We start from the raw sequence: 13,214 nt of genomic DNA, 5'->3' as shown, positions 1-13,214 counted from the left end.
TTTTATATGCACACTTTCTGGGGAACAAGATCCTACTGAGCAGGTGCATAAAAAAAAGGAAATAATAATCAGGAAGTAAAAATTGTACGTGATGAGCTATCATAAAAAATGCCTCCAGTGGTAGACAAATATGGTAGCTTGATAGTGTGATTAAAGGGACACTCAAGTCAAAATACATTTTTATGATTCAGAAAGAGCATGCAGTTTTAAGACAATTTCCAATTTACTTATATTATTTATATATACGTTTTTGCACTGTCTTTTTATATGCACACTTTCTGGGGAACAAGCTCAGAGGGTATACATATACTAATCTGTGATTGGCTGATGTCTGTCACATGGGGGGGACAGAAAATTAGAGAAAAAATAAATTTGTCAGAATAAAAAAAATCTACTGCTTATTAGAAATTCAGAGTATGTGCTATTGCATTGTCTTTTTATTATGTACTTGTTAATTATGTAATCTGCTGCATTGAGTGGTCCTTTAAAGCTGCAGTAAATTTGTTTGTTTTTCCCCTTGCATAATTTAAAAGTAGTAAATCTAAACATTTTTGTTTTTTCTTTTCAATATTAGGTTTCAAGCCATCCGGAGCCTTCTGCTCAACCATTAACACAACAGTCACAGTATAATACACAGGAAAGAGAAAAACTTTTCCCTGAATATAATTTTGAAGATCTCAGTGACTCATTTCGAAGCCTGTACAAATCTGTTTTTGAGCAGTCTCTTAGTCAAGGTAGGTGGGTCCCATGCAGCATATTAATGTCTTTTGTTCCTAGAGTCAGCTTGTTGAAGTGTAACGTTTTATAACGTCTTTGACTTGAATTTATTTTGTTACAAATGAACCTGCCTGCAAGTGGTTCATAATGAAATTTACATTATTAAATGTTATCCTTTGTACAGCAAGTGCTAAGTTTTACTTCTGTGAGCAAAGCATCTCTTTATATCTATTCGCCATTAAATGGTAGCTTAGTTTGTTGGAGCAAAAAACAAACATGTAACGTATCAATGAAAGAAAATAGAAGAGTAACAAAGTTCATGAACATGTTTTAAAACCCCCAATAGCGTATAGAATGTTTTTTTATATTCTTTTAATTGATGTTAAAAAAAAAAAAGCAAAAAAAAACTATTAGGCTCTGTATATTATTTATTTTATATAATTACTAGTCCTAAAGCCCGTGTACACATGCCAATTTCTTTTTTAAGACACAATGAGTCCACGGATCATTTTAATTACTAATGGGATTTCTCCAACATAGGTGTGTCCGGTCCACGGCGTCATCCTTACTTGTGGGATATTCTCTTCCCCAACAGGAAATGGCAAAGAGCCCAGCAAAGCTGGTCACATGATCCCTCCTAGGCTCCGCCTACCCCAGTCATTCTCTTTGCCGTTGTACAGGCAACATCTCCACGGAGATGGCTTAGAGTTTTTTAGTGTTTAACTGTAGTTTTCATTATTCAATCAAGAGTTTGTTATTTTGAAATAGTGCTGGTATGTACTATTTACTCAGAAACAGAAAAGAGATGAAGATTTCTGTTTGTATGAGGAAAATGATTTTAGCAACCGTCACTAAAATCCATGGCTGTTCCACACAGGACTGTTGAGAGCAATTAACTTCAGTTGGGGGAACAGTGTGCAGTCTCTTGCTGCTTGAGGTATGACACATTCTAACAAGACGATGTAATGCTGGAAGCTGTCATTTTCCCTCTGGGATCCGGTAAGCCATGTTTATTACGATTGTAAATAAGGGCTTCAAAAAGGGCTTATTAAAACTGTAGACTTTTTTTGGGCTAAATCGATTGATTATTAACACATATTTAGCCTTGAGGAATCATTTTATCTGGGTATTTTGATATAATAATATCGGCAGGCACTGTTTTAGACACCTTATTCTTTAGGGGCTTTCCCAAAGCATAGGCAGAGCCTCATTTTCGCGCCGGTGTGGCGCACTTGTTTTTGAGAGGCATGGCATGCAGTCGCATGTGAGAGGAGCTCTGATACTTAGAAAAGACTTTCTGAAGGCGTCATTTGGTATCGTATTCCCCTTGGGGCTTGGTTGGGTCTCAGCAAAGCAGATACCAGGGACTGTAAAGGGGTTAAAGTTCAAAACGGCTCCGGTTCCGTTATTTTAAGGGTTAAAGCTTCCAAATTTGGTGTGCAATACTTTTAAGGCTTTAAGACACTGTGGTGAAAATTTGGTGAATTTTGAACAATTCCTTCATGTTTTTTCGCAATTGCAGTAATAAAGTGTGTTCAGTTTAAAATTTAAAGTGACAGTAACGGTTTTATTTTAAAACGTTTTTTGTACTCTGTTATCAAGTTTATGCCTGTTTAACATGTCTGAACTACCAGATAGACTGTGTTCTGAATGTGGGGAAGCCAGAATTCCTATTCATTTAAATAAATGTGATTTATGTGACAATGACAATGATGCCCAAGATGATTCCTCAAGTGAGGGGAGTAAGCATGGTACTGCATCATTCCCTCCTTCGTCTACACGAGTCTTGCCCACTCAGGAGGCCCCTAGTACATCTAGCGCGCCAATACTCCTTACTATGCAACAATTAACGGCTGTAATGGATAATTCTGTCAAAAACATTTTAGCCAAAATGAACACTTATCAGCGCAAGCGCGACTGCTCTGTTTTAGATACTGTAGAGCATGACGACGCTGATATTAATATTTCTGAAGGGCCCCGAATTCAGTCTGATGGGGCCAGGGAGGTTTTGTCTGAGGGAGAAATTACTGATTCAGGGAACATTTCTCAACAAGCTGAACCTGATGTGATTGCATTTAAATTTAAGTTGGAACATCTCCGCATTCTGCTTAAGGAGGTATTATCCACTCTGGATGATTGTGACAAGTTGGTCATCCCAGAGAAACTATGTAAAATGGACAAGTTCCTAGAGGTGCCGGGGCTTCCAGAAGCTTTTCCTATACCCAAGCGGGTGGCGGACATTGTTAATAAAGAATGGGAAAGGCCCGGTATTCCTTTCGTCCCTCCCCCCATATTTAAAAAATTGTTTCCTATGGTCGACCCCAGAAAGGACTTATGGCAGACAGTCCCCAAGGTCGAGGGAGCGGTTTCCACTTTAAACAAACGCACCACTATACCCATAGAGGATAGTTGTGCTTTCAAAGATCCTATGGATAAAAAATTAGAAGGTTTGCTTAAAAAGATGTTTGTTCAGCAGGGTTACCTTCTACAACCAATTTCATGCATTGTCCCTGTCGCTACAGCCGCATGTTTCTGGTTCGATGAGCTGATAAAGGCGGTCGACAGCGATTCTCCTCCTTATGAGGAGATTATGGACAGAATCAATGCTCTCAAATTGGCTAATTCTTTCACCCTAGACGCCACTTTGCAATTGGCTAGGTTAGCGGCTAAGAATTCTGGGTTTGCTATTGTGGCGCGCAGAGCGCTTTGGTTGAAATCTTGGTCGGCTGATGCGTCTTCCAAGAACAAGCTACTTAACATTCCTTTCAAGGGGAAAACGCTGTTTGGCCCTGACTTGAAAGAGATTATCTCGGATATCACTGGGGGTAAGGGCCACGCCCTTCCTCAGGATCGGCCTTTCAAGGCAAAAAATAAACCTAATTTTCGTCCCTTTCGTAGAAACGGACCAGCCCAAAGTGCTACGTCCTCTAAGCAAGAGGGTAATACTTCTCAAGCCAAGCCAGCTTGGAGACCAATGCAAGGCTGGAACAAGGGAAAGCAGGCCAAGAAACCTGCCACTGCTACCAAGACAGCATGAAATGTTGGCCCCCGATCCGGGACCGGATCTGGTGGGGGACAGACTCTCTCTCTTCGCTCAGGCTTGGGCAAGAGATGTTCTGGATCCTTGGGCGCTAGAAATAGTCTCCCAAGGTTATCTTCTGGAATTCAAGGGACTTCCCCCAAGGGGGAGGTTCCACAGGTCTCAGTTGTCTTCAGACCGCATAAAAAGACAGGCATTCTTACATTGTGTAGAAGACCTGTTAAAAATGGGAGTGATTCATCCCGTTCCATTAAGAGAACAAGGGATGGGGTTCTACTCCAATCTGTTTATAGTTCCCAAAAAAGAGGGAACGTTCAGACCAATCTTAGATCTCAAGATCTTAAACAAGTTTCTCAAGGTTCCATCGTTCAAGATGGAAACCATTCGAACTATTCTTCCTTCCATCCAGGAAGGTCAATTCATGACCACGGTGGATTTAAAGGATGCGTATCTACATATTCCTATCCACAAGGAACATCATCGGTTCCGGAGGTTCGCATTCCTGGACAAACATTACCAGTTCGTGGCGCTTCCTTTCGGATTAGCCACTGCTCCAAGGATTTTCACAAAGGTACTAGGGTCCCTTCTAGCTGTGCTAAGACCAAGGGGCATTGCGGTAGTACCTTACTTGGACGACATTCTGATTCAAGCGTCGTCCCTTCCTCTAGCAAAGGCTCACACGGACATTGTCCTGGCCTTTCTCAGATCTCACGGATGGAAAGTGAACGTGGAAAAGAGTTCTCTATCTCCGTCAACAAGGGTTCCCTTCTTGGGAACAATAATAGACTCCTTAGAAATGAGGATTTTTCTGACAGAGGCCAGAAAAACAAAACTTCTAGACTCTTGTCAGATACTCCATTCCGTTCCTCTTCCTTCCATAGCTCAGTGCATGGAAGTGATTGGGTTGATGGTAGCGGCAATGGACATAGTTCCTTTTGCGCGCATTCATCTAAGACCATTACAACTGTGCATGCTCAGTCAGTGGAATGGGGACTATACAGACTTGTCTCCGAAGATACAAGTAAATCAGAGGACCAGAGACTCACTCCGTTGGTGGCTGTCCCTGGACAACTTGTCACGAGGGATGACATTCCGCAGACCAGAGTGGGTCATTGTCACGACCGACGCCAGTCTGATGGGCTGGGGCGCGGTCTGGGGATCCCTGAAAGCTCAGGGTCTTTGGTCTCGGGAAGAATCTCTTCTACCGATTAATATTCTGGAACTGAGAGCGATATTCAATGCTCTCAAGGCTTGGCCTCAGCTAGCGAGGGCCAAGTTCATACGGTTTCAATCAGACAACATGACAACTGTTGCGTACATCAACCATCAGGGGGGAACAAGGAGTTCCCTGGCGATGGAAGAAGTGACCAAAATCATTCTATGGGCGGAGTCTCACTCCTGCCACCTGTCTGCTATCCACATCCCAGGAGTGGAAAATTGGGAAGCGGATTTTCTGAGTCGTCAGACATTGCATCCGGGGGAGTGGGAACTCCATCCGGAAATCTTTGCCCAAGTCACTCAGCTGTGGGGCATTCCAGACATGGATCTGATGGCCTCTCGTCAGAACTTCAAGGTTCCTTGCTACGGGTCCAGATCCAGGGATCCCAAGGCGGCTCTAGTGGATGCACTAGTAGCACCTTGGACCTTCAAACTAGCTTATGTGTTCCCGCCGTTTCCTCTCATCCCCAGGCTGGTAGCCAGGATCAATCAGGAAAGGGCGTCGGTGATCTTGATAGCTCCTGCGTGGCCACGCAGGACTTGGTATGCAGATCTGGTGAATATGTCATCGGCTCCACCTTGGAAGCTACCTTTGAGACGAGACCTTCTGGTTCAGGGTCCGTTCGAACATCCGAATCTGGTTTCACTCCAGCTGACTGCTTGGAGATTGAACGCTTGATCTTATCGAAGCGAGGGTTCTCAGATTCTGTTATCGATACTCTTGTTCAGGCCAGAAAGCCTGTAACTAGAAAGATTTACCACAAAATTTGGAAAAAATATATCTGTTGGTGTGAATCTAAAGGATTCCCTTGGGACGAGGTTAAGATTCCTAGGATTCTATCCTTCCTTCAAGAAGGATTGGAAAAAGGATTATCTGCTAGTTCCCTGAAGGGACAGATTTCTGCCTTGTCTGTGTTACTTCACAAAAAGCTGGCCGCTGTGCCAGATGTTCAAGCCTTTGTTCAGGCTCTGGTTCGAATTAAGCCTGTTTACAAACCTTTGAATCCTCCTTGGAGTCTCAATTTAGTTCTTTCAGTTCTTCAGGGGGTTCCGTTTGAACCCATGCATTCCGTTGATATTAAGTTATTATCTTGGAAAGTTTTGTTTTTAGTTGCAATTTCTTCTGCTAGAAGAGTTTCAGAATTATCTGCTCTGCAGTGTTCTCCTCCTTATCTGGTGTTCCATGCAGATAAGGTGGTTTTACGTACTAAACCTGGTTTTCTTCCAAAAGTTGTTTCTAACAAAAACATTAACCAGGAGATTATCGTACCTTCTCTGTGTCCGAAACCAGTTTCAAAGAAGGAACGTTTGTTGCACAATTTGGATGTTGTTCGCGCTCTAAAATTCTATTTAGATGCTACAAAGGATTTTAGACAAACATCTTCCTTGTTTGTTGTTTACTCCGGTAAAAGGAGAGGTCAGAAAGCAACTTCTACACCTCTCTCTTTTTGGATTAAAAGCATCATCAGATTGGCTTACGAGACTGCCGGACGGCAGCCTCCCGAAAGAATCACAGCTCATTCCACTAGGGCTGTGGCTTCCACATGGGCCTTCAAGAACGAGGCTTCTGTTGATCAGATATGTAGGGCAGCGACTTGGTCTTCACTGCACACTTTTACCAAATTTTACAAGTTTGATACTTTTGCTTCTTCTGAGGCTATTTTTGGGAGAAAGGTTTTGCAAGCCGTGGTGCCTTCCATTTAGGTGACCTGATTTGCTCCCTCCCTTCATCCGTGTCCTAAAGCTTTGGTATTGGTTCCCACAAGTAAGGATGACGCCGTGGACCGGACACACCTATGTTGGAGAAAACAGAATTTATGTTTACCTGATAAATTACTTTCTCCAACGGTGTGTCCGGTCCACGGCCCGCCCTGGTTTTTTTAATCAGGTCTGATGATTTATTTTCTTTAACTACAGTCACCACGGTACCATATGGTTTCTCCTATGCAAATATTCCTCCTTAACGTCGGTCGAATGACTGGGGTAGGCGGAGCCTAGGAGGGATCATGTGACCAGCTTTGCTGGGCTCTTTGCCATTTCCTGTTGGGGAAGAGAATATCCCACAAGTAAGGATGACGCCGTGGACCGGACACACCGTTGGAGAAAGTAATTTATCAGGTAAACATAAATTCTGTTATTCACCTCCTGGTCAGCAGGAGGAGGCAAAGAGCACAACAGCAGAGCTGTTAAATAGCTCCTCCCTTCCCTCCCACTCCAGTCATTCTCTTTGCCTACGTTAGTGATAGGAAGAGGTAAAGTGAGGTGTTAGATTAGATTCTTCAATCAAGAGTTTATTATTTTTAAAGTAGTGCCAGAGAGTGCTGCTTTGTTCTAAGGTGTAGCCGTAGTCCTTATCAGTCTCTTCAGTAGAGCTTTTGGGACATAATTCTCACTGCGCCTCCCATATACTGATGCTGCCCTTACACTGAAAACCTGAGGGATATTTACTCAGGACTTTCATTTACTTGCAGGTCCATGGGAGGGAGAGGACCTCCTAAACCTTGGAACTGCCTTGCTGCCAGGCAGAAGATGAGGTAAGTGCTGACTTTATTTCTGGGGGTATAAGTGACAACTCAGAAAAAGTTTGGGCACTTTAATTTTTTACAGACCTCATTGTGAAGGAGATGGATGTCCAAGTGTATTAAGGGGCACAAACAGGGCAGCTTGGATGCAGGTACTGGGGCTATAGGCAATAAGTGTCTCCCTAGCACAATGGTTAGCAATACTGCCTAGGATGCTGGGGACCTGGATTTGATACCTAACAGATATACGCTCAATTATTGAGGATATATCTAAGTTTTGATGCAGGCACTAGGGCTAAAATGTATCAGGTGACATATTTTCTCCTGGCGGTTTCATATCTAATTTAACCGACCGGGAGATTAAATATTTCAAACAGTGAGCAGAGAGGCTCAGTGTGAGGGTGTTACGCGGTAACGTTTTAGCCAGCAGCTATCTGACAAAAAGGAAGCTGATAGTCTGCTTATGGTTCCCCGGGGCTTATTTTGTAACTAATAATGGCGACCGGGAACTGCATATTCAAACGCCCACGATGGGCGGAGCTTGTGTGGCGCCAAATTGGTTGTGCGCCTTCTTCTTTAATACTTCTGGTTATCGGAAGACAGGGGTAGATGTCGGCGCTTGGGGTTATGTGAACACTTAGTCATTTAGCGAAGCGCACCCCTTGTGGGATTTCTACTGCTAAAAAGGGGGAGTGAATCAGGAGCGCTACAGCTAAAGGTGCTAAGAAATAAGACTATGAATACTATACTTAAAAACAGTGTGAAGTAGCTATTTGGTTGCTTGTCAATACCATCTTAAAATATCAAGACCTCCTTAGGTAACACTCCCAGGTGTTTCATAACCAATGAGAAGCAAGCTACTCCTTTAAATGAAGATACACCTGTTGCAGATTATTCATCTTGAGAAAGCCCTGTAGAGGGAGAAACGCGTTGATGTGCTGCAACAACTACTGAGATTCACTATATATAGCTGGAGCTACCACAGTGTTCATGAGGATTGTGCAATTACGCTAATATAATTAGCTATTGGAAAGACTTTGCAACTAACTCTCTGAACTCCTTATCGGATAATCAAGTTTACTAACATCATTCATTTTTGTACCTTGCGTGCTACCTAGCACTAAGAGCAGGTACCTGTCATCGGATGATCGCTATACTCTAGATAAAAGAGTCACCACTACCGCTGTTGGCTGGTTCCGAATTTGGACCAATCAGAGAGCCCGTTTGGGACAGCGCCCACATAAGTGACGTCATCACGCATACGGCTGTGACTAACCCACAGAGAACATTGAGTGGAAAGTCTGGGGTAAGCCCTTGTTTGCTAGCAAACCAACACGTAATAAAAATACTGAAAGTGTACACTGGACTGTTTATACTTACACCACGAACTCTTTTTGCTATTGCAACATTTATATGGCGGCAACTTAAGAAGTTTCACTTACGGAGACGTCTGTTTTTATTTGTTATTATCGTTTGTGCAATTAAATTGTGTCATATTTTAGATACGATATTGTCCTTGTCATATTTTTAAGTATAGTATTCATAGTCTTATTTCTTAGCACCTTTAGCTGTAGCGCTCCTGATTCACTCCCCCTTTTTAGCTATTTTATTTACCTATTTTGGGAACACATAGGTATTCTCCGGCGTTTGGTTTTTTTCACCCTGCGCTCACTGGTCTAATATCCTTTGGATTTCTACTGCTCACAGAAGTGGATATGAGTGAGCATATGCCTAAATGTATGTCAGCTGTTGACTTATCAGTGTCATCTCAGTGCTGAAGTTTCTAGCTACATTGCTTCTTTAATAAAGACTTTAGGTCAGAGTGATTCCGTTTTAGAAAACCCTTCCACTGACTCAATTTGTGCACAAAAGCTAACATACACCTCAGCTGGGTTTAGCTGAGGTGTAGAGTTTTTTTCTTTCATGTAATTAGCAAGAGTCCATGAGCTAGTGACGTATGGGATATACATTCCTACCAGGAGGGGCAAAGTTTCCCAAACCTCAAAATGCCTATAAATACACCCCTCACCACACCCACAAATCAGTTTTTACAAACTTTGCCTCCTATGGAGGTGGTGAAGTAAGTTTGTGCTAGATTCTACGTTGATATGCGCTCCGCAGCAGGTTGGAGCCCGGTTTTCCTCTCAGCGTGCAGTGAATGTCAGAGGGATGTGAGGCGAGTATTGCCTATTTGAATTCAATGATCTCCTTCTACGGGGTCTATTTCATAGGTTCTCTGTTATCGGTCGTAGAGATTCATCTCTTACCTCCCTTTTCAGATCGACGATATACTCTTATATATACCATTACCTCTACTGATTTTCGTTTCAGTACTGGTTTGGCTTTCTACAACATGTAGATGAGTGTCCTGGGGTAAGCAAGTCTTATTTTCTGTGACACTCTAAGCTATGGTTGGGCACTTTTTTTATAAAGTTCTAAATATATGTATTCAAACATTTATTTGCCTTGACTCAGGATGTTCAACGTTCCTTATTTCAGACAGTCAGTTTCATATTTGGGATAATGCATATGAATAAATCAATTTTTTCTTACCTTAAAATTTGACTTTTTCCCTGTGGGCTGTTAGGCTCGCGGGGGCTGAAAATGCTTCATTTTATTGCGTCATTCTTGGCGCAGACTTTTTTGGCGCAAATTTTTTTTTTCTGTTTCCGGCGTCATACGTGTCGCCGGAAGTTGCGTCATTTTTTGACGTTTTTTTTGCGCCAAAAGTGTCGGCGTTCCGGATGTGGCGTCATTTTTGGCGCCAAAAGCATTTAGGCGCCAAATAATGTGGGCGTCTTTTTTGGCGCTAAAAAAATATGGGCGTCACTATGATCCCCACATTATTTAAGTCTCATTATTTATTGCTTCTGGTTGCTAGAAGCTTGTTCACTGTCATTTAAGGAATTTGATCAATTTTGCTTTATATGTTGTTTTTTCTATTACATATTGCAAGATGTCCCACGTTGACACTGAGTCAGAAGATACTTCTGGAAAATCGCTGCCTGGTGCTGGATCTACCAAAGTTAAGTGTATCTGCTGACAAACTTGTTAATGCAGATAATACTTCCTTTAGTAATGTTACATTACCTGTTGCTGTTCCGTCAACATCTAATACTCAGAGTGTTCCTGATAACATAAGAGATTTTGTTTCTAAATCCATTAAGAAGGCTATGTCTGTTATTCCTCCTTCTAGTAAACGTAAAAAGTCTTTTAAAACTTCTCATTTTTCAGATGAATTTTTAAATGAACATCATCATTCTGATTCTGATAATGGTTCTTCTGGTTCAGAGGATTCTGTCTCAGAGGTTGATGCTGATAAATCTTCATATTTATTTAAAATGGAATTTATTCGTTCTTTACTTAAAGAAGTCTTAATTGCATTAGAAATAGAGGATTCTGGTCCTCTTGATACTAAATCTAAACGTTTAAATAAGGTTTTTAAATCTCCTGTAGTTATTCCAGAAGTTTTTCCTGTCCCTGATGCTATTTCTGAAGTAATTTCCAGGGAATGGAATAATTTGGGTAATTCATTTACTCCTTCTAAACGTTTTAAGCAATTATATCCTGTGCCATCTGACAGATTAGAGTTTTGGGACAAAATCCCTAAGGTTGATGGGGCTGTCTCTACTCTTGCTAAGCGTACTACTATTCCTACGACAGATAGTACTTCCTTTAAGGATCCTTTAGATAGGAAAATTGAATCCTTTCTAAGAAAAGCTTACTTGTGTTCAGGTAATCTTCTTAGACCTGCTATATCTTTAGCGGATGTTGCTGCAGCTTCAACTTTTTGGTTAGAAGCTTTAGCGCAACAAGTAACCGATCATAATTCTCATAGCATTATTAATCTTCTTCAACATGCTAATAATTTTATTTGTGATGCCATCTTTGATATCATTAGAGTTGATGTCAGGTATATGTCTCTAGCTATTTTAGCTAGAAGAGCTTTATGGCTTAAAACTTGGAATGCTGATATGTCTTCTAAGTCTACTTTGCTTTCCCTTTCTTTCCAGGGTAATAAATTATTTGGTTCTCAGTTGGATTCTATTATCTCAACTGTTACTGGAGGGAAAGGAACTTTTTTACCACAGGATAAAAAATCTAAAGGTAAATTTAGGTCTAATAATCGTTTTCGTTCCTTTCGTCACAATAAGGAACAAAAGCCTGATCCTTCATCCTCAGGAGTGGTATCAGTTTGGAAACCATCTCCACTCTGGAATAAATCCAAGCCTTTTAGAAAACCAAAGCCAGCTCCTAAGTCCACATGAAGGTGCGGCCCTCATTCCAGCTCATCTGGTAGGGGGCAGATTACGTTTTTTCAAAGAAATTTGGATCAATTCCATTCACAATCTTTGGATTCAGAACATTGTTTCAGAAGGGTACAGAATTGGCTTCAAGATAAGGCCTCCTGCAAAGAGATTTTTTGTTTCCCGTGTCCCAGTAAACCCAGCGAAGGCTCGAGCATTTCTGAAATGTGTTTCAGATCTAGAGTTGGCTGGAGTAATTATGCCAGTTCCAGTTCTGGAACAGGGGCTGGGGTTTTATTCAAATCTCTTCATTGTACCAAAGAAGGAGAATTCCTTCAGACCAGCTCTGGATCTAAAAATATTGAATCGTTATGTAAGGATACCAACATTCAAAATGGTAACTGTAAGGACTATCCTGCCTTTTGTTCAGCAAGGGCATTATATGTCTACAATAGATTTACAGGATGCATATCTGCATATTCTGATTCATCCAGATCACTATCAGTTTCTGAGATTCTCTTTCCTAGACAAGCATTACCAGTTTGTGGCTCTACCGTTTGGCCTAGCAACAGCTCCAAGAATTTTTACAAAGGTTCTCGGTGCCCTTCTGTCTGTAATCAGAGAACAGGGTATTGTGGTATTTCCTTATTTGGACGATATCTTGGTACTTGCTCAGTCTTCACATTTAGCAGAATCTCATACGAATCGACTTGTGTTGTTTCTTCAAGATCATGGTTGGAGGATCAATTTACCAAAAAGTTAGTTGATTCCTCAGACAAGGGTAACCTTTTTAGGTTTCCAGATAGATTCAGTGTCCATGACTCTGTCTTTGACAGACAAGAGACGTCTGAAATTGATATCAGCTTGTCGAAACCTTCAGTCACAATCATTCCCTTCGGTAGCCTTATGCATGGAAATTCTAGGTCTTATGACTGCTGCATCGGACGCGATCCCCTTTGCTCATTTTCACATGCGACCTCTTCAGCTCTGTATGCTGAACCAGTGGTGCAGGGATTACACAAAGATATCTCAATTAATATCTTTAAAACCGATTGTACGACACTCTCTGACGTGGTGGACAGATCACCATCGTTTAGTTCAGGGGGCTTCTTTTGTTCTTCCGACCTGGACTGTAATTTCAACAGATGCAAGTCTTACAGGTTGGGGTCTCTGACAGCACAAGGGGTTTGGGAATCTCAGGAGGTGAGATTACCGATCAATATTTTGGAACTCCGTGCAATTTTCAGAGCTCTTCAGTCATGGCCTCTTCTAAAGAGAGAATCGTTCATTTGTTTTCAGACGGACAATGTCACAACTGTGGCATACATCAATCATCAAGGAGGGACTCACAGTCCTCTGGCTATGAAAGAAGTATCTCGAATTCTGGTATGGGCGGAATCCAGCTCCGGTCTAGTTTCTGCGGTTCACATCCCAGGTATAGACAATTGGGAAGCGGATTATCTCAGTCGC

The 13,214-nt window shown here is 41.8% G+C and overlaps 1 protein-coding gene across 1 annotated transcript in view; it reads left to right on the top strand.

Moving 5' to 3' along the window:
* Positions 1–13,214, top strand: part of FOXJ3 (forkhead box J3) — a 379,709-nt gene that overhangs the window by 296,381 nt on the left and 70,114 nt on the right. The window contains exon 9 of the mRNA XM_053690556.1: positions 575–734. Within this exon, the coding sequence (XP_053546531.1) occupies positions 575–734 (160 nt within the window). The remainder of the gene's footprint in view (positions 1–574; positions 735–13,214) is intronic.

Source organism: Bombina bombina, chromosome 8, assembly GCF_027579735.1.
Source record: "Bombina bombina isolate aBomBom1 chromosome 8, aBomBom1.pri, whole genome shotgun sequence".
Classification (NCBI taxonomy): domain Eukaryota; kingdom Metazoa; phylum Chordata; class Amphibia; order Anura; family Bombinatoridae; genus Bombina; species Bombina bombina.
Note: the sequence above shows the minus strand (reverse complement) of the source record. Positions and strands in the feature narration are given on the sequence as shown.